We start from the raw sequence: 26,531 nt of genomic DNA on the forward strand, positions 1-26,531 counted from the left end.
GTCTTGTAACCTCAGCACTGCAGGGGTTGCCCCATGATTCAGATCACAGCACACAGTAATGTAGAGAGTGCTCAAATTAAAGATAGAACCAAGCAAAAGAAAAGTAAAAGTAAAATGTTTCAAGCTGCTACTGTTTCATAAACATGCATCTAAATCTGCCTGTCAATAACTCAACTTATCTCACAATAATATAATAATCAACATCATCATGTCTGTATATGGTTTATCATATGAAGTGTAGTATCCACTCTCCAGTCCCACCCCCCGCCCCCCCTTGCATTATTATGCTATTATCATTATATCAGTGGTATAAAATGATTTTCAAATGACAATAATATCGTTTGTCACGATTATTTCTGAGACAATATATCGTCCAATAAAAGTAGTTATCATGACAGGTCTAAACACAACACAGAGTAATGTAGAGAGTGCTCAAATGATAGATGATGATAAATGTAAAATATTTCCAGCTGCATCTAAATCTGCCATCAATATCAAAATACTTCTTATTCAAAGCAGTGTGTTTATCTAAATCATGGCTCCACCCTGTAATTTATAGACCTTGTATGTCACCTGTTGCCATGGGAGGTGATGATTGATGGAGGCATCCGACACACAGCGCAGTCGCTATATTAAGTGTTGACTCCATGCCTCTGCAGCCTGTTGTGATGAATTGCTATCGTCGCTTAGGAAAGTATTTGGTTTTCTCTGAGTGTGTGTTTGTGTTTGTGTGTGTGTGTGTGTGTTTGAGTGTGTGTATTGTGTCTGCACATATAAGACAGTTATTCAAAGCAACTGTCAACAAGCAGAACAAGTGCGAGGCAGATTAGAGACTTCCCGAAAGCCAGAACCAAAGAATTGTTCTTCCTTTTCCCTTCCATCCTTCATATCCATCCACTCATTTTCTTCTCGCACTTCCTCTCCTCTCATTCTTGCATCTCATTTTATCTTTTTTTCTTCTTTGCCCTCCATACCTACTTGTAAGCTCTGCCTCTCATCTCTCTGCACAGTAACAGGTGTAAAATAGAACCATCATTACACTTCCTGGGATTATTTTCATGTCTTTTTTTCTTAAGACTCAAATGGGTTTGTGGGCTCACTGCTTTGAACCATTCCACTGGTTTAGTATTGTACACACAGATTAAAAAAAAGGTCAGCAGAAGCCGGAATATCCTGTCTTCTCATCTCTAGTATAGGACAAGCTTCAATGTTGAATCCAACCAAGAATATCTTTGTGTTAGATCCTCCATGATTGTAAATATCTATATCTTTACTCCAGGCTGAGATCACCTCTGTTATATCATCTGGGTTGCTTCGTCACACATTATACAACAGGTTGGCTCAACGGCTGAGTGGCACTCCTCTTGATAAGTGGAGGGACGGTATTGTGACATGGTGGAAATATTTGATTTGCCAAAATGATCACCTTCACTAATGGAAACAATGAGCTAGTGTTTGGAGCAACTAACGCACTAATATTAAGCTTGATAATGATACTAGTAGTTGGATATCACTAAAAAAATGTCCAGAACTCGCATAGGTCAGCTTAGTGGCTTAGTCACTACAAGCACTGTGTGTGTGTGTGTGTGTGTGTTGTGTTCTTATTCTGTGTTTTTATTTAAATGACCTGCAGGACATTTCTGAGGGAGCTGGAGAACTGTGCAGAGAAACCAGAGCTGGTTGGAACCTGTTTCCTGAAAAGAGTGAGTGAATGAGCTGAGAGATGCAGTGGAAAGCAACTCAATCCATTACATGATTATTTCCATTGTATTACTTACTCTACTCCACTGATGTCAGAGTGAACCATTAGACACTTTACTACATTCATCTGATCTCATCAATAGTACATCAATTATAACACATTACTGTAAACTACAACAGTGTGTGAAGTACATTTAGCTCCAGTTTATATTAAAGAATGCTTCCATGTGAATGCATCACTAACAATAATCAAATGTTTTTACTACTTTAATACTCATTTTGTTTTATTACACACAATAGAGTACATTCATATTGTGATATTGCTACTTTTACTCATGATTTGAACACTTCCAACTTCTAAAAAGACTAAAGGAATAAATGTTTTTAAATTAGTATGTGCTTCAGTGTATATGTATACCATGTCATTGTATATATTTGTACAATACAAGTAAGAGTATACTACCCAGACTCCTAAAAATGTATAATCATATACAACTAATATATATTTAACATAAATGTTTTTTAGGAAATGTCAATCAGATTCCATTTTTTATGTTTGTATATGTTATTTTATGTTATATGATATTAAGATATCCACTAGGGCTGGGTGTTGTTTAAAAAATGACGATACCAGTACCAATCGAAGTACCCTTAAAGTGATACTGATACCAGCTCAGTACTTCATTGGATACCCATTCCACATGTAGTGCTCTATCTTTTATCTGGTGTAACAGGCGTGTAGTGTAGACACACTTTAGAGCGTTTAGGTGGCATCTTGGCTGCTGAACTGCTAAGCTGCTAACTCAAATTCACCACGACTTCACCACAACAGATGGGTTGTAGCTGCTGTGGCAGCGGACCAATCACATGTTGCATTTAATTGAATAACGCTTGCATTGATTGGCTGTGAGCAAGTCCATACAAATAGTCATATTTTCTAGCTCTGGGTGCAAAAAGGATCGATTGCAGGTATCGTTTGAGGGGAGATTTTTGGTATCAATTTATTTTGGCTAATACCTTAAAGTTGTGGTCTCCAACCCTGCTATTCTAATAATGAACTCATTATCAAGCAGCCGAAGCTTGTCAAGGGCTTGATAACGAGTTCATTATTACAATCAGGTGTGTTAGAGTGAGGAGATACCTAAAACATGAAGGGCAGTAGCTTTCCAGGAGCAGGGTTGGTGACCACTGCCTTAAAAAGTATTGAGTACTGATACCCAGCCCTAATAACCACTCCTGGAAAATAAAACATGAATAACATTTTCATGGGAATAATCAGGCAACTTAAAGCACTCGGTTGTTTTTAGGAAAAGATTGTTGTCTGGTTTAACACACTGACTTGAAGCACAAGGCACAGGTGTAATACTCGATTAGATAGTACATGGTAAATGGACTGTACTTATATAGAGCTTTTCTAGTTGTTATGACAACTAAAAGTGCTTTTACACTACATGCCTCATTCACCCATTTACACTCATTCATACACTGATGACAGGGGCTACCATGCAGGGTGCCAACCTGCTCATCAGGAGGAAACTAACCATTCTTACACATTCACACACCGTTGGCTTGGCAACGGGAGCAATTTGGGGTTAAGTGTCTTGCCCAAGGACACATCAACATGCAGACTGGAGGAGCCAGGAATCAAACATGTTCCAATTGGTGGACGACCGCTCTACCTCCTGATCCACAGCCGCCCCCGCATCATCATGCTGATTGCTCAGTTTTGAGCTTCCTACATCTACACCTTCAAATCCTTCCTATGACTTGTTTACAGTATAAGAACCATACACTTCATCACTTTATCAGTTCAAAAGGTCAACAATCCAGGTAGCTGTAGGTTTCCTCTGACTACAAAAGCTACTACTTTGATAGGTGTCATACTGCCTGCCACAGAAAAAAAGAAAGAAAAAGAAATAAAGAAAAACATACGGAGATGATTTGAGACCGTCTCCTCACTCAGACATGTCTTTGTGTTGTCAGAAAGAGGAGCTGCAGGTGTATGAGAAGTACTGTCAGAATAAACCCCGCTCTGAAGTCCTCTGGAGGCAGTGTGGAGACAGTCTGTTCTTCCAGGTAACACACACACACACACACACACATTGCGGGGCCGTTAACTGGAATAGTGGAAACGCAAGCCTATGTGTTTTGTTTATGTCTTTTAAATACTTGAAGAATATCATAGATTTATAACACTGTTCATAATTGTATCTAAGGGGGAAAACGGCATCAACCAGACATCCACCATTTCTGTTCAACTGCCAACCAGTGAAGAGCGAATCTGTTACGGTTGCATAGGCCAAAGTTGTGGAATTCACACATTAAACTTTAATCTCTGGTTGATTTATTAGACATCAGTTCAGCAACATTCACTGTTCAAATAGTAAGCAGCAAACTGTTTTAATGCCTCTCCTGCTGGGATGGCAGTACGTAACAAAGATATGTTACAATCATTGGGATTTACACGAGTCATGTGTTTATTTTTATCTACTGTAGGGAAAAAATATGTGAATGTTTTGGTGTAAACTATGAAAGTCAAAACTACCTCTGGACAAGTCTTTGATTTGTTTCTTCCCACACACCAGTACGCCATCCAACCTGATGCTATTCTTCTTACAACAACATGCCCTCCACTAGTGACTTAACCTGATAGGACGGCTGTGTTTTTGATACTGGATTCCTGGACATTTAAGACAAAGTCAGGTATGAGTGACGTGTGTCTGACTGAGAATGTGTGCTGTTTGTGACGACAGGAATGCCAGAAGAAGCTAGACCACAAACTCTCTCTGGATGCTTACCTACTGAAGCCTGTCCAGAGGATCACCAAATACCAACTCATGCTCAAGGTAAATATCTACACACACACACACACACACACACACAGAGAGAGAGAGAGAGAGAGAGAGAGAGATTATTTAATAACATTTAACATTTAATGCTACATACCTCATAGGGCCTGATTGACTAAGATCCTAAATAAAGGGTACTAAATTGCGATTGCAGTGCAACAGATTGCACGTTTGGTTAGTGTGTGTTTTGCAGGTGATCTACTAAGAATAACTGTGTAAATGACAACAGGTGCAGACAGCACTATTTACCAGAAAAAAAACCCTATATGGGAGAGTATTTGTGACAAAGTCAATGCGGTTAGTAAACCAAAAATATTCTGTGCTTATTGTGGCATTGTGCCTCTCTCACCTCCTCACCACAGTAACAGCACACAAATGAATTATTTATAGTTGCAGTTATGGTCAGCCAATGACCTTCAGGTTTGGTAAATTACAATGCTTGTGCTAAATAACATATTTACATTTTGTCCTCCCTGTATTTTGCACACTAGTGTAAAAACGCACATTTTTTTGCTTTCATCTCTTCTTGAAAAGTAATAAGTATACTGAATGAATACGCAGAATTTTTGCATTATGTGTTCTTATAATCACAAAATGATCAACGCTCACTGTCAAATAATAGCTGAAGATGCAAGTTGCAGGTTCTCCTGTCATGTGATTTACCAGAACCCCTTTTTCTTATGATTATAAATATAAAGGAGAGGATGAAAGGAATAAGAGAGATGGGGAAACAGGATAGGAGAGCAGAGGATAATAATAAAAAAAGCTTGAGCTAAGGATTTAGCAGTCTTCCTCTTGGCTTTTCTTAACGGTCAGCTTGACCAGTCCCAGCTGGAAAGTTCCAATCCCTATAAAGTCATTGCCTCATTTATACTGATTGGACATAATTGACAAAATAATAAGTCAATTTCTTGCTGTTTTCTGACTTCACAATTCAACTTTGACTTCACTGTTTAATCGGGTCTTGCTTAGAAAAGAGCTCTCATTCATGAACATGTAAACACCTCTGTCACCACTCAGGCTTCCACTGCAGCCGCTGATGACGGTGTACTCCATGCTACAGCAGCTGTTGCCTGAGCAACAGCCTGACATCCTACACCTGATAACCCTGTTACTTCAGCCTATCACTGTTAATGATTCATTCTTCCTGGCACTCATCTTCTCTTTCTTTCTTCCTTTTATCCACAGTCTTCTCTTTTTTCTCTCCTCCCTTAGACATTTCTTTTCATCTTTGTTTGTTTCTTCCAATTTATTTTCCTTCTGTTTTCTTTTCTTTTCTCTTCTATCCTATCCTATCCTATCCTATCCTATCCTATGTTGACGTACTTGTGTGTTGTATCCTGTCTTATTGAATGGTTCTCCTCCCTCTTGTCTTGCAGGAGATGTTGAAGTGCAGTAAGGGGGAGGGGACGGCAGAGCTGGAGGAGGCTTTAGCCACCATGCTGGACATCATCAAGTCTGTCAACGACTCCATGCACCAGATAGCCATCACTGGGTTTGAGGTCAGTATGTCATCCCATTTACTTCCTGAATAAACTTCCACACTGAAAGAAATATCACCTCCAGTTTTCAAATCATACTCTCCTTTAACTCCTTCCAATTGAGGTCAAATACTTAAGTCACAGGCCATTTTATCAAAGGACACACACTTACTGTATGTATTTTTTAATTAACACATTTAGATCAGTGACACTGATCCAGGAACTAACAATACTACTGTTTGTTTGCAGTAGTGGACATGGTTTTCTGGGATAGTTCTGATCCAGTACTTAGTAAAAATATTGAGAAAATTGACATTTTTGCTTCAAAATTCCTATGTATAATATGTATAAATATGTAGTATTGTATATGTATATGTATCTACCTAGAGCAGGGGTTTTCGAAGTGGGAGGTAAGCCAACTGTAGAGCGCAGTAGATGGAAGTGAAACAATATGACATTAGTTATCAAAAGGAGATCAGGTATAATAGCCTCAATGTGTGTGATTTGGTTAACCCTTACGTACTGTTCACATTCTACACACTCACAGCATGAATCTCCTCATAAAAAGTGTCTATACCAAATGTTGAACCACAGATGTGTTTAGAAATCATCAATAGTGGATCTGACTGATCAATAAATGTGATTAAACCTTGATTCATGTTTCAGAGAGCAGAGAGAGTGTATTGTTTAGCTTTTACACCAAAACCAGCTACTATCACACAATATCATGTCCTATTTTACCTAAGACATGAAAATATAACATAACAACAATGATGGAAATGTATTTTAGAACTTTATGGAAGTGTGGGGTTTATTGTATAACCATTAGAGCCATCAGTCTTCACTGCTACATCATAAAAAGAAATCCTCTCTACTATCTTATTAAAACTATTAACTATTCATTTCACTAAAGCACATGTCAATAGATACTGAGATAATCTGACCCAGAACATCCTCAAACCTTTACAAAAGTAGAACATTTTAAAATATTTTAATTTTTGTGCATTTTGTGCCACTTTAGGAAAAGTCATTTGGTGTGTTTTGACAGCTGTTAAATGTCGACCTGAACAGTATTTAAGGGTTAAAGAGATAGTTTAGGGATGTGGTCATTTTGGGGAGTGTTAATGTTTTCCCCACTTTCCCAGAGTCAGAAACTAATAAAAGCCTTCAGACAGACATTTTTTATGTATTTGGTGTATCATGTGGTCAGTTTTCACTCCATCAGGTCATAAAAATGACTCCTGCAACATGTCACTCTCCCACCCAGACTACCTGTGTTTTGCTGGGAAGCGGTCACAAGTCAGTGGACACGAGGAATTTACGACATCTTTATCTTTGCTCTAACTTTAGATTCTATTCTATTCTATTGCACTAAACCATTTACTTGGTATGCACACACCTTTGTATACCAAGTAGCTTAGGTATCTGTGCTGTGATGGAAACTCGGACTCTACACACGTTATCATAGTGTGTAAACAGCTGGATGATGATGAAGGGTCTTATTTTAAGAATGGGATAGAATAGAATCATGAAATATAATAAACCTCTTGCTCAGGGTTTATCATATGATATTATATTAACTCCATTTTAATCAGCTTCAGTTCATGGAGCTGGATTGGAAAATATTTGTTGTTTAACTAATTTCATCATTCTTATATTTAAATTCTTTGCACCTTAAAACAAACACTAAAACAGCCAGTCCAAACAGTTTAAACTGAGCTCCAGATCATTTATTAACCAAGCACCCTCAGGGATATCCATCCATTCCAGAGAGGGTCAAAGAGTTGAAAGCATACTGATGGTCATTGGATTGTACCAGGAAACAGGATAGAGCATCCAAATACTGAAGACACTGAAGGCAGAACAGGTCGAAGAAAAAGATCTTTCATAAATCAATGTTTACAGTCAGGCAAACAGAGGGGAGTCCAAACAAGCAAATAAACCCAGAGGGCCAAAGCAGGCACTCTGTCAAACACTGGCAGCTAATAGGCACAACATCAGGAACAGGAACACATGAAACAGTTCAGGATCAGGCTCAGGTGGCTGGAATGTAGAAAAAAAAAAAAAAAAAAAAGGCACAAAGCTACATTGATGATCTGGCAGAAGACAGTCCTTGTCCTTTACTTGTTTGCTTGTTCAGACTTCTTCCCTGTGTGGTTTTGTCACTGCCCATTCCAGTAAAGTTCTTTATCAACTTTCCTATCTCAGAATCTGCATTTGACTATTTATTTTTTGCTTCCTCATGCACACATCGATGAAAACATTACTGTAAAGAACGTTTCTATGATTTCATCACATTCCAGCATCTTCTTATGATTCCCCTGCTGATCCAAGCCTGTGTGTTTGATCTCAATTCTCAGTTCAACGATTCTGCTTCTCCAGCAACACTCTGTATAGAGGAAATAGTGATTCATATCATGGTATGGACCTGCTTGGCCACATAGGAACACAGGAGATCAGAGACTGCCAAATCACATGTTCCATCTGACTGACCAGTCAAATTAAAGCTTTGGGCCCTCAGGTTATCCTCAGCTCAGTCTGTTCACATATCCCACTCTAAAAAGTGTTAAAATAAGTTAGACAAGTGTGATCAAAGAAGAGAAGTGATAGAGAAAGAGAGGTTGTGCAGGATATCCTTCTGATGGAGGAAGTCAGTAACACTTTTGATGAAAGCTGATTTAAGTGTGGGCATCTCAAGGCTGTGAAACTTTTGGGTTTAGTGTCACTGAAGGGGAAATCTTTTTGACATCACAGGATGGATCCAGGTTCATGCTGTGCAGCTGTGGCACTGTTTCCTGATCTAAAAAAACTTCCTCTCTTGAAACAGATAAACATGAGCTCCCTCAGCTGTTCTGTAGTCTCCTATTGAGATTAGATGGAATTTCATTTATTTTCAGTGGTTGAGAATGGTTGGTTTGAATTTAAGACGTGATTTTTCTGGAAATATATTTGAGAAAAGTCGGGGTTGTGATGGCTCAACATTTTCTGTACAGTATGTTTTCATAGAACATTTTAGTATTCCTCTCTGAGATTTCTCTTACCTTTTTATGTGAGGCTTCCTTGTACAAGTGTTCCACATCAGAGTCAGCAAACTCTCTTTACTGAGCAAACATGTCCTACATTGCTCATTTCAACTAGATTAATGTCACCAAAATGCCTCCACATCAGGCTACCTGCTGCTGCATTTATGGCACTATTTCCTTCCAACAAAGAGTAAAAAGAACTTCAGATCTCAGAGCTTCAGGTTCTGCTCTCGTAAATCAGCAGATAAAAACATATCACATCTTTAGCTGTGTCATTACTGGTATAATCAGAGCCAAAAAGAGAGGAGATGTTACTGAAGTTGTCAAAGTTGTCTTGATATAAAGAAGGAATGGTTTTACATTAAGCTAGATGCCACAAAGCATATCTGTTGTCTGCTACAGCAACAAATCAGCTGTCCTGTGATCTCATTAGTTAAAGGAGACACCATAAAGCTAGAAACGTACATTTTTCACATTAGCTCTCTGTCTGCAATAACCTGATGCACCAGATGGTTGGTTACACAGAACCATCTGAGACGTTGTCCTTGAGAACTGTTTGGAAAAGGGCAGGCACTTTCAAAAAAATACTTGGCAGGTGTTTGGATGGACCATCTGTCTATCTCTGTCTGTCACCATCTTACCTTTTGGATTCACAAGATATGAGATCACACAAGAATCCAAGAACGCTGATTGGTCCAAACCAGCGGTGGTCCAGACATAAGCGCATAACTTAGACCAGTGGTCTCCAACCCTGCTCCTGGAGAGCTACTGCCCTGCATGTTTTAGGTATCTCCTCACTCTAACACACTTGATTCTAATTATTAATTCATCATCAAACCCGTTGACAAGCTTCAGCTGCTTGATAATGAGTTAATCAGGTGTGTTAGAGGGTGTGCTTATGGTATCCTGATACACAACACGAGCCACAGATTCTGAACAACCCACATTAGCTTTCCTGCTAAAGTCTCTTTATTATCTAACTTACAAACATCAGCACGTCTTATCCTACAGCTTTTTAACTGCAGAATTTTGCAAAATATCTACAAAGTCGCCCTTCCCATTAACTCTACTTTGTCATATACCGAGTGATCTTCTATACCAACACAACTGAAACAGGATTGTACATGTAACATTTCTGCTACTGCAAGCTGCTGTAGCTGTATGATGCTCTACAAGTCTGACTGTCTGTGTTTTTTTAATGTTCACAGGGAAACCTGAGTGAGCTAGGGAAGCTGCTGATGCAGGGATCCTTCAATGTGTGGACTGACCACAAGAAAGGCCACAGCAAGGTAGGTACAACTCTACAGTCCAGCAGAAAGTCTCACTCTCCCAGCATCATTAGAGGCCCTTGAATAACTTTAGAATGCCATACCAGTTATTTTAACATCAGTAAACAGAACTGCTTTAAGAAACACTCTAAACCAGTGGTCTCCAACCCTGCTCCTGGAAAGCTACTGCCCTGCATGTTTTAGGTACCTCCTCACTGTAACACACCTGATTCTAATTATGAACTCTTTATCAAGCAGCTGAAGCTTGTCAACGGGTTTGATAACAAGTACATTTTTAGAATCAGGTGTGTTAGAGTGGGGAGTTGCATGCTGCACATTTTCAGACTTTTGGATGTGTTCCCACTATACCAGGCATCCACTGATTTCTACAGACCTCACCAGATGTCATGAAAAAAAAATTCAAAATTAATTTGAGTTATTATTTCATGCTCCCAAATTGTGCATACACAAATTAATAGAACTTAATTTTGAAAACATTTTGACTTTACAGTAAGGGATGTAAAATATAGCAGTGTCTGTTGGTTTCCATTCATTTCTGGTTGGTCATAAAAATCTGTTGGCTGAAAATCTTTTGAAACTGAGGTTGTAATCCATCACAGTGACATTTAAGTCCTTTCATTATCAGCCATTACAACAGCCATGGCAACATGTTCATAATTTAGTTTTAGGTACAGAAACATATCCACTGTTTTACTTACACTAACATTGTAAGATAAGTAAATGCAATGCAAATTCACAGTGAAAGATAGTCTATAAATTGTCATACCGTATGGAAATAAGTTGGAAAACAAAGACTGGCTAGAATACAGGAATAGTTCATTACTAAACACATAAACATGGTTTGCAAATCAGTTTGTCTTAAGATATGTGTGACTTGAAGTAGATTGGCTAAAACATGCAAAACCGAACCAGCTGTTGCCACAGGCTGTTTAGGCAAATGCTGATGGTGGCAGAGAGCAGGAGGGGTGATGATGATGAGATGGCGAGAAAGAGAGAAAGAAAAGAAACCCATCATGATACATGCAAAGTGCAGAGTCATTCTCTCCACTGTGTTATCAATAGATTATGTAGCGCCTGAAAACTGTTTTAGATGCTCCTATGATTGATTCTTACCAGTAATGTAACCGGGGGTGTGTTGCATCTACATTTTCCACTTTTTGATGTACAGAATTGTATGCGTGTGGCTCAGATCATAATTTATTAATTATTTAAATCTTCCAACACGTGACAGTTATCTGACCTATTGTCCTATTCTATGAGCTGACTTGTATAGATTCAAATTATTTGTAAAGCCAGACTCAGGAGGTAGAGCAGTTGTCCTCCAATTGGAAGATCGGCGGCTCCTCGAGTCCACATGTCGATGTGTCATTGGGCAAGATACTTAACCCCGATCTTGCCCCGATGGCTGTGCCAACGGTGTATGAATGTGTGTGAATGGTTAGTCTCCTCCTGATGAGCAGATTGGCAATGTGACACAATGCTATATAAGTATAGTCCATTTACCATTTAACATCAACTGTGGAGTAATGATGGACAGACATATATCATGACTAACTGACCTGATTGTTGTTCCTGGTATCAGGTGAAGGACCTGGCAAGGTTTAAGCCCATGCAGAGGCATCTGTTCCTGTACGATAAGACGCTGCTGTTCTGTAAGAAACGAGACGAGACCACAGACGGACACGAGAAGACCCCGTCCTACAGCTTCAAACACTCCCTCAAGGTCAGACACATATGGTGCTGTTAGCTCTTTTTCTAGCCGTGTCGTTTTTTGTTCTCAAGACTGAAAAGATCCTCAGCTAAATTTTAAACTTTTATCTGATCGAGTAGTTCGAAGTGAACTTTAAATGTTTAAGTAAAAATCTTTGTTACCTCAAATACAGTTTCAAATGATCTCCAGTTTCTCGAAAGACATGTTTCTGGTTGCACAGAGACACATACAGATATTGTTAATTAGGAAGAGATTCAAGAGAATTACCCCCCAAAAAATAGGTGAAAGTTGTATACATTTTGGTCACTAGATGGCAGCAAAGCAAGCCCAAAACACACTGTTGGCGCATTTTAAAGTTGTTTTGATGCACATGTTAGCTCAAATCTGCCTATTTACACATCCAGCACACATAAAGAAACATCAGCATACATTTGAAGTTGTGTTTGTGTCCACATAATCAACATAAGTCCGATATTCACTATCCTTTCAGCTCTGTTTTAGCCTGAGATAAATACGTGTATCACTAGCTTCTAAAGTCTAGTTGCAAAATTGATTAGAGCAGCTTTAACTGTCCAGTACGGTATAAACATTACATCAGCTTGATATAAAATAACCATATAACATTTGCACCCAGTTACCAGTTAACACGAGTGGTGTATCTGAATAAAAGCTTAGGATGAAGCCTGTGAATGTTGGCTTTCTGAATAATCAATGGCATATGAGTGTTACATTCCTCTTGAATATGCGTGTGATGTTTGTCCCCAACAGCACTTTTGTTTGTGTGAGTATTCAACAGAGCTACTTTTCTTTCTTTCTCTGTTTCATTGTTTTTCTGGCTAAAAAGCTTGTGTTGCTCAGTGTCTGCTGAGCTAGTCAGTCTGCCCCTGAAAGAGCAAAATTCATGCTTTGATTGTTTCCGGACTTAAAAATCTGAATAATAACAGGTCAATATAAGCTATAATATAGATGCATTTATATACAATCCTACTGATAGACAACCCTGATAACATGTCATTACTGTATAAACAAATATGGTGTTGATCAAGAAATTGTCTCAAGAGGATGTGTGTGTGTGTGTGTGTGTGTGTGTGTGTGTGTGTGTGTGTGTGTGTGTGTGTGTGTGTGTGTGTGTGTGTGTGTGTGTGTGTGTGTGTGTGTGTGTGTGTGTGTGTGTGTGTGTGTGTGTGTGTGTGTGTGTGTGTGTTTGCTGTAGACCTGGTTTGCAGCAGGACATCATGGTTATTTTATATGAAGCCCTGCTGCTGCAGCACATGGTTTATGCTGAAGCTGAGTCACACACTGTACAGCAGCACTGAACACCAGAGACGACCAGCATAGACCAACATAGATGAGTCTGGTATCTACTGTGTGTTGACAGTTAAAGCTGCATTAATCAATATTTATACTTTGACAATAGATTCATCATATGTATTATGAAAGGTGTCATTTGCAGTGATTAATGAATCACCCAGCTCTGCATTCTCCACAGCTCTATTTTACCACAAAAAGAGCAGATTAAATATCTCACATTTTCAGATTTTTCAGTGACTTTACTCAAAAATTGCCAAACATTTTTGGTTATAATAGTCACAAAAAACTAAAAACTTTGCAAAGTCCTGGGTCCTGTTCCATAAAGCAGGATTACCAAGTAAGTCTTATTTCGTTAGTCTGGCTCATTTTCCATCATAGCTCAAGCTCAGTCACCATGGCAACCTATGCTGGCAAACTAACCTGGTCCGGACCAGGCTAAGTGTCAGGCTTAGCCTAAGTTGCTGCTTAGCCATGACACTGACCTGAAAGAAATGATTTACTCATATGTATAGGCTATATAAACAGTGGGAGAAATAAGTATTGAATGCGTCAACATTTGTTTCAGTAAATATATTTCCAATGAGGATACTCACACGAAATTTTCACCAGACTTTGGCATTAACCCAAGAAATCTACACATATAAAGACATCAAAACATTAAAGTCCATAAATAAAATGATGTGTTATAAAGTGGAATGAAACAGGAAAAAAGTATTTAACACACAAAGAAAAGGGAAAGCTTTAATAAGCTGTTTTGTTACCAAGGTAAAACATGAAGGGTAAAAAGTTTCCTTAGGCCTTCGCAACCTGACTGTTGTAAAACATTTCAATGGAACTGGTTATAGATGTATTTCAACATTTCTGAAGTACTGGTAGGGCCATTATCTGGAAGTGGGAGGAACATCACTTCACCCTCAACCGGCCGTGCACAATTAGTCTCTGCCACATTTTACACAACAAATCATTCCTGAATATCTCATCATCAGTCACAGATAAACAGAAGAGAGATGAGAGAGTTTATTATCCAGTTTTTACACTTTGTGTTTATGGAGAAAAAAACATGAATTCTATTCAATGTGAAGAATCTAACAATTTTTTTGTTGTTGTTGTTTTTTAATAAATATGAGTCAAACATTCTACAAAAACTGAATTATTGTTTATTCTGGGTCACTAGGAGGAGTCATCAAATGTCAGGCTAAAATTAAAAAGTATTTAGGGTGTTTTTACACCTCTCAAATGTAAAAATGGGTCAGATTTGACCCTGAACAGTATGTAAGGGTTATTCCACTTTATAACACATAACTTTATTTATGGACTTTAATGTTTGTTTGTTTTTCTTTATATGTCTGGATTTCTTTGGTTAATACCAAAGTCTGGTGAGAATTTAATGTGAATATTCTCACTGGAAATATATTTACTGGAAAAAATGTTAACACGTTCAATACTTAACCCACATATGTGTTCATGATATCTCACATTGAGACATTGAGGCATATGCTTAAAATCCATATGCCTTTACCTGCTGTTTTCCTGGTAGCAAGCACTGTTTTAAAAGGTATTGATTACTGATTAGTACATTTAAAATAATGTCTAAAAAGTCAACTAAGACGTGTTTAGTGGATGCATGTCTAGGCTTTTCCCTTTTTCTTTTAACTAATTAAGGTCCAGTCTATATAACGACCACAACCCATGCACTGCTCATTCAAGTTAGGTGTTTGACAATAAGTGCTGCTTTACTGAGCAGGCTTTATGGAACGGACCCCTGGAAAGAACGAATAGGGAACTGGACTGTTTCAAAAAATGTGAACTTGTCCTTTAAATTGAGCAAAAAAATCCCCCCCAAAAAAATAAAATACACACTCACATCCTACAATTATTCTGAATGTTAAGGATGGTTCTCATTTGTTTTACCTCCCATGTTTGCATCAGCATAACAACAGCAACAACAGCAGGAATTCACATTTAGAATTCATTTAGATTCCCTGGAGCAGTTCACAACAGCGCTGCTTTTTAAGTTGAACTAAAAGCATTTTCACTCTCAAACAGCACATAAACAAATGCTGTTCTTTACCAGCGGTGGATTGCTGACATTCCTCCATATAAAGCCCTTGGGAACTGGAGCTGTCATTGATACATATTCTGAACAGCTCCTCAGGTTCTCAACTAAACAAGTCTACTGAAGGCAAGTCGCCAGGGTAGTGGATTATGAAAGGAACTCAATCATTCATCTTTCTGTTTAGTGGAACAGCTCAGTAGATCACACTCGTATTTAATGAATGTTGCAGTGTGGCATTCAGGCATCATAGGTGCTTACATTTGCATCCTGTGACCTCAAGTTGAGCATAAACCGTTTTTAGTCATATAACATATTAGTCACATAACATATTGGCATTGCAAGTATACAATGAAATGGCAGTTATACACAGTTCATTATTGCAGTTTATTATAGTACTAAGTCCATTTTTGCACTGGGTCCACGGTTGGCAGTTCTGTGTGTGTGTGTGTGTGTGTGTGTGTGTGTGTGTGTGTGTGTGTGTGTGTGTGTGTGTGTGTGTGTGTGTGTGTGTGTGTGTGTGTGTGTGTGTGTGTGTGTGTGTGTGTGTGTGTGTGTGTGTGTGTGTGTGTGTGTGTGTGTGTGTGTGTGTGTATCTCTGCAATAGGCTGCTGATGGACTGGCACATACTCACATTCACTCACATTCACATACCGTATCTCCTATTAGAACTGGACTAGTCTGTTTGTCCCTAAAGTATCTCCTAAGACAAATAACCCAGTTTCCAACTGAAACTGAATCAGAGGCCTCATTCATAAAACAGTGTGTAGGATCCAAACCAAAAGTGTACGTCTGCACACAACTAGCCAGAAAGTAACGTTTCCCTTCATAAATCACAATCAAGCTGAAAATGCAAGCATATGGATGCACCTCGTATCCCGCCCCCTACAAATCGCACAATTAACCGTACATGGTCAAAGCAAAAGCCTTCATGATGTATTAATGTATATGTTGTTCCTGTGAAGAACAGCAGCGGTAACACAGGGAGGTTTGAGAGGCTGACGGCCGCAGCAGCTGTTCATGCGGTCGCTACCACAAACAAAGCGATTCCCGAAATTAAACAAAGCGGTCAGACGGGGAGGTGGATGCCAAGAAGCGCACTGCTGCACACTGTCAGGGTGTGTGTGTGGTATGGTGGAGGCATGGGGACACTGAAACTCACTGCCTCATGTTTGTAAAGCAGCTACTCTATATAGACACATACATGACTGATGAGACCACACGCCCAATATCTTAAATACAATAACACTGTATTTATTTATAATGAAATTATTTATGATAAATTGGATCTACAATTAAGGTTTGATATGAAGTGAAATTAAATGTGTGAGATGATTATTATATAATCTGGCTTATGTTTATACGTAGGTCAGAGTTTATATAGAGGTGTGCTCATTCTCCAGACAACTTTGTTGTTATAAATCACTACTTTTTCATTGGAAGTGACACCCTTATCTTTCAAGCACCGTTTTGTGCATATGCAACAGTTATAAATGAGACCCCTGGTCATTCATAGCTGTTATTGATGACACATTCAGGCTCCAGCCCTCTTGACCATGAAAAGAACAAGAACAGCTCAGCAGAATTGAGCATCTTGTGTTTCAATATGAACGAGTGGTTGAGGATAGGACTCAACTATACGTCCTTCACAATTATAAAAAAAACTTTTAGACCTCTTAATGCCTCTAAACATGCACAAGGACTCGCTGACGTACCATTATTCTTCACAAATGATCATCTGGATAGATTACAGATTTGTTATGAAATTTACTCTGAAGCGCAATGTCAAAAAAGACGAGCCTGCATTATTAATATTATATCTTGTGTCTCTGTCTCACAGAGAAGCAAGGTATTAAATCAATTTTTAGTGATATTTTATATTTGTCTCAATGTCAACATATTCAGTGAGACGACCAAAACACTTTCTCTCAATACTTTCTGACTTCTCGACCCTGTTTTGTTTATTCCCACTGAAGATATATTTTATTATATTCAAAGGCTCCATGATATTACTAAACAGCTGGTAACTGTAATTTTTAACAAACGTTACTCAAATATAAAGAAGTTGAGCATTTGTTGGGGACTATTTTTAGCAGCGGATGAATACATGTTTGATGCTCTAGTGAGTATGTCTGGCAGCAGGAGTGTGTGTGTGTGTGTGTGTGTGTGTGTGTGTGTGTGTGTGTGTGTGTGTGTGTGTGTGTGTGTGTGTGTGTGTGTGTGTGTGTGTGTGTGTGTCTGTGTGTGTGTGTGTGTGTGTGTGTGTGTGTGTGTGTGTGTGTGTGTGTGTGTGTGATTCAGTCAAAATAAACTAAAGTGTGTGTGTTCATGGGAATGAAGGAACATGTCCTGTCATTGATGTGTTTTAATAGTTTTTGGAGAACAATGGAGGTCTATGGCACAGAAGAATAAGATATATCAGACTTTGATACACATACAGTACTTGTTAGTGGGTCAGCTCATTATTGGTTTGGGTTTTTTCAACAGATTTGTCGACAATAAGGAAATACAGAATTTCACCAGTTATATTAGTTGATATTGTGCCTAGATGCTGTATATTCCTTATTTCCTTTTTTAAAAATACTCCTAAAACCTCAAAAAATGCAGGAGTGCCTACTTAATAACTCCTTTTGCATTTGTGTTCCCTAACAGGTAAAAGTTGACCTTGTTGGATTGTTTAGATTATTATTGTTTGCTCACTTCTAGTCATTTCTGTTAGTGTGACAGATGGTGTGACATACAGCTGACAGTATCTACATGCTCTAAAAAGTAAAGGTTCATCTTGAATGCAGCTGCAGTCACAGCCGTGTGTCACAGATGTCTCTGCTGTTCTCTCTGTTTGCAGATGAGCGCTGTGGGGATCACAGAGAACGTCAAAGGCGACAGCAAGAAGTTTGAGGTGTGGTACAACGGCAGAGAGGAGGTCTACATCATCCAGGTACGAACCTCTCTATCTCTCTAACTGCTGTATGTTCACCTCCATACAGCTTATATTTGTACTTTTAACACTGAACACTGTAGAGCTGGAAAATGAGCTGTCTCATCCAGTGTGACAGTGTAATTAAATCTGTAATGTAATACGCTAGTCAAAGCATTTATTTTGAATATGCAAATCAAACTGAAATACAATAATCAATTTGAAGACAAGTTGATGTAAATCAACACATATTTTTCAGTTTTCATTAGATGTTATTTATCATAAATGTTGATTATGTTTTGATTGTAAAAAACAAAACAATTAATATTTCATTTTGTCATAAATACTGACTGGGAGGCATCCAGTGATGTTTTCCACCATTTGTCCTCTTGGGGGCAGTGTTGCACCACACAGCTGCTCCAATGTGCTCTTACTGTTTAGAGGCCTTTGTTGTATATGTTGCTTGATTTGTGTGTGTGTGTGTGTGTGTGTGTGTGTGTGTGTGTGTGTGTGTGTGTGTGTGTGTGTGTGTGTGTGTGTGTGTGTGTGTGTGTGTGTGTGTGTGTGTGTGTGTGTGCGTGTTCTTCTCCAGGCTCCTTCCATGGATGTGAAAAATATGTGGGTGTCAGAGATTCGTAAAGTTCTTACAGGCCAACTAGAAGCATGCAGAGGTATGTACACACACACACACACACACACACACACACACACACACACACACACACACACACACACACACACACACACACACACACACAGAGAATATCTCCCCCCCTTGTGTACTTTTACCCCTTTCATGAGAGCCAGTTGGACTTGCAGTGTCTGTATCCATTCATTGGTTAGCATCTGTCAGTGTGGTATACATACATCATCAAACACGTCACATACATGTCACATTCTCACATGGTATGTACAACAAAATATGACCCGTACTCATGTAAACACTCAACTAAGTGTCCCACATATTTATCAAATACTTGCAATTCTTATATCTATATAATTAGATTATTTGTCATCATTATTATTATTATTATCCTTCTGCAACATCTCAATTCCTTCCTGTTATCATAAAAATGTTCCTGTCAGCAGCATGTATCAACACATCTTAGAGTCATCATTGGCTGCAATCTGGAGATAGGCTGTCATTCTCTCACACTGACTGCCAACTCAGGGAAATGTCCTCTTTTTAATACTCTCTGTTGTGTGCAGATGGGGGGGGGGGTATTTTATGTAACAAACATAATCAGAGTCTATTTAGCATTTTAGGAGCTGTCAGAACACAAATGCATCACAGTGTGGGGATATTTATAGCAATGCTAAGTGTTTTTATTTAAACAGATAAAAACAAACTGGCCCTGACTTTCAGTGTAAAGTAACATTTCTGATTTTATTCTTACCAGTGATTCCAATTCAGTGACTTATAATGTAGCAGTTTAAGAACATTATGCAGCTCTAAACAGTCAGTCCAGTATACCACATGGCAGTAATATTTACATTTCTGTTTTGGTTGCATCTCTTTTAAATAGTGACCTCAGGGAAGTGCACTGCAAAACAATAAACAGGAGGAGGATTTCCAATTATACAGTATTACTGCTGACATAATTATATATATAAGTGTGTGTGTATATATAGCATCAAAGGTAACCAAGTATAATGGTGCATACAAACGAATCCAATAAACAGTGAATCAGCTAATCTAAATATATGCATTAAATTGAATCTATAGTAGCATTATGTTAAATGCTTCTAAAAGTCAAGGGCATCACTTTCAACAGGGATGGGGGAGGAGGGGTCGTGTCTTCATCATTCTTAAAAATCATATTTTTGGATCTTACATTTCCCACAATGCAACTTAAAAACATATTTTATTTAAAAGTAGTGGCATGCCCTTATAATTGAAAGCAGTTTTGATGATCCATTGATCATTAAGGTGAGAAGATGTAAACTTTGCCTCTGAAGTTGCACCTCAAGTTGCAGTTGCAGGGTAATGAAACTTATTATTATTATTATCATTATTATTGCCGAAAAAACTGTATTCAACTGAGCAAGGTGTGTTTTATTGCTCATCAATTTAACTTTTCATTTCTAAGAGGATTATTTTATTGCTTCATCTCACTTCAAAGCAACATTATGCTTCTATCTTATCTTAAAGGACCAGTGTGTAGTATTTAGTGGCATCTAGTGGCGAGGTTGCAGATTGCATGGATGTAACTCCATTTCCTGTTGCTGCTGCTTCATATTAAAAGCTTTCCACTGACAAATTAACAGAAGGCTTTTATTGCAAAGAACTTACAGGAAATGAAATGTTTAGCGGAGCTTCATTAGTGGTGCTATCCTTCAATAAAAACAAACTAGATTAGTAGATGTTTGGAGCTCTTAGTTTGTTCAGTGGATCAGTTACAGAGAGGAAGAGTACACACAGAAACAGCCACATTGACATGTGTGATGAAGAGCTACAGATGACCAGCACGTCTCCAACAGGAAGTTTAAACAACTTATTTTACATTGCAGTGAAGATGCCAAACTATCGTAACATGAGCGATAGTCTGAGTCTTTCTGTGATGATTCTTGTCTATGCAAAGATGAGACGAATCAGGAATTCTGTCTTACTTCATGATTAATTACGAGCTCGGGAGCAATGGTCTGCAAGCATAAGACAACTGACAAAGATTTGACAAGAGTGCAAGACACTTATACTCTTACTGGTATATCAGGCATTTTCCGAGGGGTACCGTTAATCGGTCAGTTGGGGCCTTTTCCAACTAAATGACTTCAACACGTACAGTTTATGACATTACTCACTGTGCTTCTGGCTCATCTTATTTCTGTGATGTTAACATCTGAACCCATAGCAGCTGTGTGCTAAAATGTAGCTGCTAAAAACTAGTGTTATACTGGCTGACTTATGATCAACATCATCTTCACACACCAAGGAAAATGCAATCTAGCAGCTGCTAGTATGTATCTTAGTTTTGTTTGGCAAGACAACAAAGTGACTGACTGTAAAGGTGTAATACATGATATTAAGCCCCACTAGATGTCACACTAGTACCAGCATCTCACCGCAAAACAAATGCACATGTGGTTAAAAAAAAGAAAGCAGCCTTTTAACTGACAGCTCATGAAGCTCAGATCAAACTGGGCAGTGTTGATCAAATATAGATCAAGATTCTGTTACTGCATTGCCTATTTCCTGCTTCACATGTTTTCAGAAATATAAAAAAACAAGCTGTTTAACGTCACATTAGGCTCTCTGGAAATCTTCCAACCTTTCGTAGATAGCGGAGATAATAAATGAATGAGAATAAGAATCAATAGATCAATCAGTTAATAATACTAACTATTAGTCATTAACAGCTGCAGCCCAAGTGTAAATATACAGTATATACCATATATAAACTATCCATATACACAGCAGTATACATCTTCCTATGTGTTCCTCTGCTGGCTCTCCTCCCCCCACCCTCCCTCCCTCCCTCTCTCTCTCTCTCTCTGTGTATTTCTACCTCTCTCGCCCCTCACTGTACCAGTAAGCATCAGTCGTCCACAGTTCCACTCTGTGGTCCTGACTGACAGGAAAACCACCCTCTGTGAGCCGCACACTCTGCCCGACTGACAACCCGTCTCTCTCTGCGTGTATGTGTGTGGGAGTGTGTGGGAGTGTGTGTACCTGTGTGTGTGTGTGTGTGTTGTGTGTGTGTGTGTGTGTGTGTGTGTGTGTGTGTGTGTGTGTGTGTGTGTGTGTGTGTGTGTGTGTGTGTGTGTGTGTGTGTGTGTGTGTGTGTGTGTGTGTGTGTGTGTGTGTGTGAGCAGACTGACTAATGACACAGCAGCCCTGTCATGAAGCCTGGAGCACAGAGGCTGTTGGAGGCTCTGACGGTCCAGTTCAGTGTGTGTGTGTGTGTGTGTGATTTACATCTCTGACTGCATGTGAGGAGGGTAGAGGAAAGAGAGAGAGAGAGAGAGAGGGAGAGGGAGAGAATTAAATTGTTCTGGGAAAAGGAGAGGAGGAGATTGAAAGTGATGGGGAGAGATGAGAAGAGGGTGGTGGAGTGATGGTGGAGAGAGACACAGAGAGAGGGAGAGAAGAGAGAGAGAGAGGAGATTTTGAGGGTGGAGATGGAGGGCAAGAGGCAGCACAGAGGGAAAGAAGGGATAAACATGATGGGAGGGAAGGGCAAGTGAAAGGAGGACAAAGAGGAACTGCAGTCAGAAGAGAAAGTGTGAATGTGACAAGAAAAAGAGAAGAGGAAAAAAAAAACAGAAATGTGCAGAATATACAGCCTATTTAACTGAAATTTGGTAATTTAAGGTCCTCTTAATAGCTTTTCTGGAACCTTCAACCACATGTCATCTTTTTTTTTCACTGTTTCGAAGCTAATCTAAAACTCCATCCACTTATATGATGAATGCTGAAATGATATGCTGAAAATGGTCAAAAATAAACCATCATGCTTGAGGAATTTAGATATTTTAAGTAATTATAACATTGTAATGTGGAAAAACATCAATCTCAATACAAAGAAGTGTAACAGGGAAAGAAACAGTACTATCAGCAAGTGCAGTAGGTCTATATAGAAGGAAACAGTCGATGTGTAGGGTGTGTTGTATGTTTAGATCAGTCTGATGTCCTGCTGGAAGTCTTTTCAGCACTGTTGCCAAATGTGAGCAATTAGCAATAAGAATATTATCACCAATAAGAAACGCAGCCAAAGCCACAAGAATCAAACCATTAAAATTAATGCTTTTAGTCACAAGTTAGAACCTGGCTTGAAAAGTGGATTTTGTCAGCAGGAGTAGAGACAAGGAGACAAAGTGCAGAGATTGGGTGAACAGAAAGACAGAAGTAAAAGTGAAGCTTGATTCAGTCATCATGTAATATGATTCAGAGTGATTATGTGGTTTATCAGTGAAGTGTGTAGAACCCCACAGCTGACTGGTATCGATACTAACAGATAGCACATAGAGATGAACTTGTGACAGGCTGTGGAGACTGATATCACACAGGCAGATATTTTAACACCAGGATTAAATCTATCTGCATGCTTAGATACCACTCAATGTTTGTGTTAAAGGAGAAAATATTGAGCCTCATGCAGCAACATTCTCTTAAATTTCTCTTTTATTTTCTCTTTAATTTCTATAAAAAGAAAAATAAGGTCAGATGCACCAGATGTTCTTAACCACCCAAATCTGCTCGTATCCAGCTGTGCTGAATGATGAATCCCACTTGATCTTAAATTGCAGGTGTGTGGCTGATTGTTTGTTATTAGCATAGTTAACTCCCCCTAGACACCTATATAAGAGCAGGTGTTGTGCACATGCCCAGGAATCAGAGAAATGCCACCAAAAACAGGCAGCTAGAAGATGAACTCTTAAAATATATATGTTAAATAAACCTAAACTTATTATAGTACTAATTGGGATCAATCGACCAATAGTATTTCTTTAGCCGACAAATTTAACAATCCAATTATTATAGTGACTCTGAAACATCATCTAACTTTGATTACATGATATTCATGTAGTTTTTATGCTCCTCAAATGTAAAACGTATGTTTCCTTGCATTCGACAAACATTGTGTGAACTGTGAGAGCTGTTGAAATGTTTTCTCTTATCTTGGTACGAGTGCTCGTGAACGCTCGTAAAATCTTCTCTTACAGAAGAGAAGAGCAAAAATAAGAAAACATTGTTGAATCCCAGAAATCAATGGGTGCTAATCGTAGATATGAATAGGCCAGTCACAATAATTATCCACTTATCGTACAATAACGTAATTGTCAACATTATCACGTCTATATATGGACTCATCATATGATACATACACATTTTTTTGACCTCAGTATTGCCACACTTCACATTAGCAGCAGAGTCAAATGACAATAATATCGTTTATCGCGATTATTTCTGAGACGATATATCGTCCAATAGGGTCTTTGTTCATTTGTGGCTTCCTGCATGAAGACTATCGTGTATTCTGCCTCATGAGGAACTTCTGAGCTAATATCCCTGCATCATTATGACTAACACAATAATGAATACCACTGGTACTGAAGAGAATGTGTGATAGCCTTTTTAAAGTAAGATTTTTATTATGTAATTATATATAATTTTCACAACTTTGTTTAAGCTGACACTGAAACTATATGTCACACTATGTAAGCGCTGTAATTGGCAACCTTGCATTGCTACCTTTTAAGTATTTTTAGGCTCTAGTTGCCAATAACACTCCCACAGAATGTTTTCTCTCCGACTGAGAGAGGAAAACATTCTGGTTAAGACATTCTTGGTTAAGACAAACAGCATTAAAAGCAGAATTGACAGCATTTATTTCATCTACAATGCCAGGATCGCTCTTGCACTGCTTATTCACCGCTCCAGACTCTGTGCACCACTCCACTCAGACATCTGCAGGCTGTATGCAAAAACATCACACGGCCTGAGCTCAAACACATTACAAAATATATTCAGTGGCTTTTTTTTGTTGATGCACGCATCAACAGCTTATGAATTTATAAAGTGCTTTCCTTTGCAGTGCTGTTATTACATTTGATAATATGACACTTTATTAGTTTATTGATCTCCTGGAGGAAATTGGACCACTGCTGTAGAATAATTGAAAGGATACAACGAGACAATAGGTGAGGAAAATGTCATACAAACACAAAAATTCATATAATACATACTATGTATTTTTATTAATGCGGCTGAGTATTTTAGTGTGTTAAACAGGCTGTAAAAGAGAGAAGTAGTACAAACAAATAAGAGGAAAACTTTAAGGGAGGGAGGAAGGGAGGGGGGGGGGCTACTCGCACTCTAATAGTTCATATAAATTCAGTGTAATGTACATTTCCACAGCAGTTATTCCATCTTCACAACACACATACTCACCATACTCCATCTCTGTTAAGTTAACATCAGTGAAATGAACCATTCCCCGCAGAGTTTCAATTTGAAATCCCATCCCGACTAGAAATGCCCTTTAAGCCACTTTAAGGCTTTTAATGTAAAGCATTTGTGCAGGAAGCGTTGACTTTCACTGGAAGCAATGAAATAACATAAAAGAGATGGAAGGAACTGGTGATAATTAGTGAGTGAAAGCAGAGTTTTTGTTAGAGAAGAGAGCAGCAGAGTGGTGAGTGTGATGTGATTTTGTGCTGAAGAAGACAAGAAGTAAACATGTAGGCAGGGATGGATTTGTATCAACGGCAACTTAAAACAGTAGCAGACTAGAAAACAAGAGCTTTCTTATTGAAATATGATAAGATGTATTATAACTGTTGCCTGCTTCTCTTTCCAGTTTGGCTTTTAATAAAGACCCGACCACATCTTACGGTTGTCAAAATTCCAAAATATGATAAATGTGTCATATACAAATAAAACCACTACATTCTAATTGTTAAAGCCCCTGGAATTTAATTTATAATGTTAGTAATTAGTTGAGTATATTATGATAAATATAAAGTATAAATGTTAGTAATTAGTTGAGTATATTATGATAAATATAAAGTACAAATGTTAGTAATTAGTTGAGTATATTATGATAAATATAAAGTACAAATGTTAGTAATTAGTTGAGTATGAGTAATTATTGTGTGAATATATCAACAATCAACTAATAAATACAAACATTTTTAAGACAGTACATTTTTACAGGGAAGCTGTTTCCTGAGCTTTTGACCACATCTCATATTCTTCCTCAGTGGTTGGAAAAAAATGTAAAAAGTCTCTATGACAACTGAGCAAGCCCATTAACCAAGGAAGGCAATGCAATGTGGTTTAAAGCTGCTGTTTCTAAGGTTAAGATTGAACTGTCAAGCTCAACCCTGCAGCTGTCAGCAGATTCAAATGTTTCTAAATGCTGATTGGTGAACACAAGTGTATGACATTTTAAAAACCAATGAGAAAATATGGACACCATTTATTTATTTTTATTTTTTTAAGAAAATAAATCTCTCAGGTCAATCAAAATAGTTTAAACTGATGAGAACATTGTGTTCATGTTGGACCCTGTTCAGCAGTTGGAAACCCCTGAAGTTTAATCAAAATGCACTGTAAAAAATTCTTAGTCAAGTTCTCATGAAGAAGCCACACTCTCCCTCTGTTGTCGGCCACACGCGCCTCAATGTGACCAGCATTTATGAATAAAACATGTCCAGATCCATGATGAAAAAATATACCCCCTTGTGCTGCAT

The 26,531-nt window shown here is 38.4% G+C and overlaps 1 protein-coding gene across 3 annotated transcripts in view; it reads left to right on the plus strand.

Moving 5' to 3' along the window:
• mcf2l2 (MCF.2 cell line derived transforming sequence-like 2) overlaps window positions 1-26,531 on the plus strand; it is a 148,643-nt gene that overhangs the window by 89,798 nt on the left and 32,314 nt on the right. For all 3 annotated transcript variants that reach the window (XM_062423509.1, XM_062423508.1, XM_062423507.1), the window contains exons 18-25: window positions 1,634-1,703; window positions 3,685-3,777; window positions 4,455-4,547; window positions 5,930-6,052; window positions 10,263-10,343; window positions 11,926-12,066; window positions 18,264-18,356; window positions 18,928-19,006. In XM_062423509.1, coding sequence (XP_062279493.1) covers window positions 1,634-1,703; window positions 3,685-3,777; window positions 4,455-4,547; window positions 5,930-6,052; window positions 10,263-10,343; window positions 11,926-12,066; window positions 18,264-18,356; window positions 18,928-19,006 — 773 coding nt within the window. The remainder of the gene's footprint in view (window positions 1-1,633; window positions 1,704-3,684; window positions 3,778-4,454; window positions 4,548-5,929; window positions 6,053-10,262; window positions 10,344-11,925; window positions 12,067-18,263; window positions 18,357-18,927; window positions 19,007-26,531) is intronic.

This window comes from Scomber scombrus, chromosome 8 (genome assembly GCF_963691925.1).
Source record: "Scomber scombrus chromosome 8, fScoSco1.1, whole genome shotgun sequence".
In the NCBI taxonomy this organism is placed as follows: domain Eukaryota; kingdom Metazoa; phylum Chordata; class Actinopteri; order Scombriformes; family Scombridae; genus Scomber; species Scomber scombrus.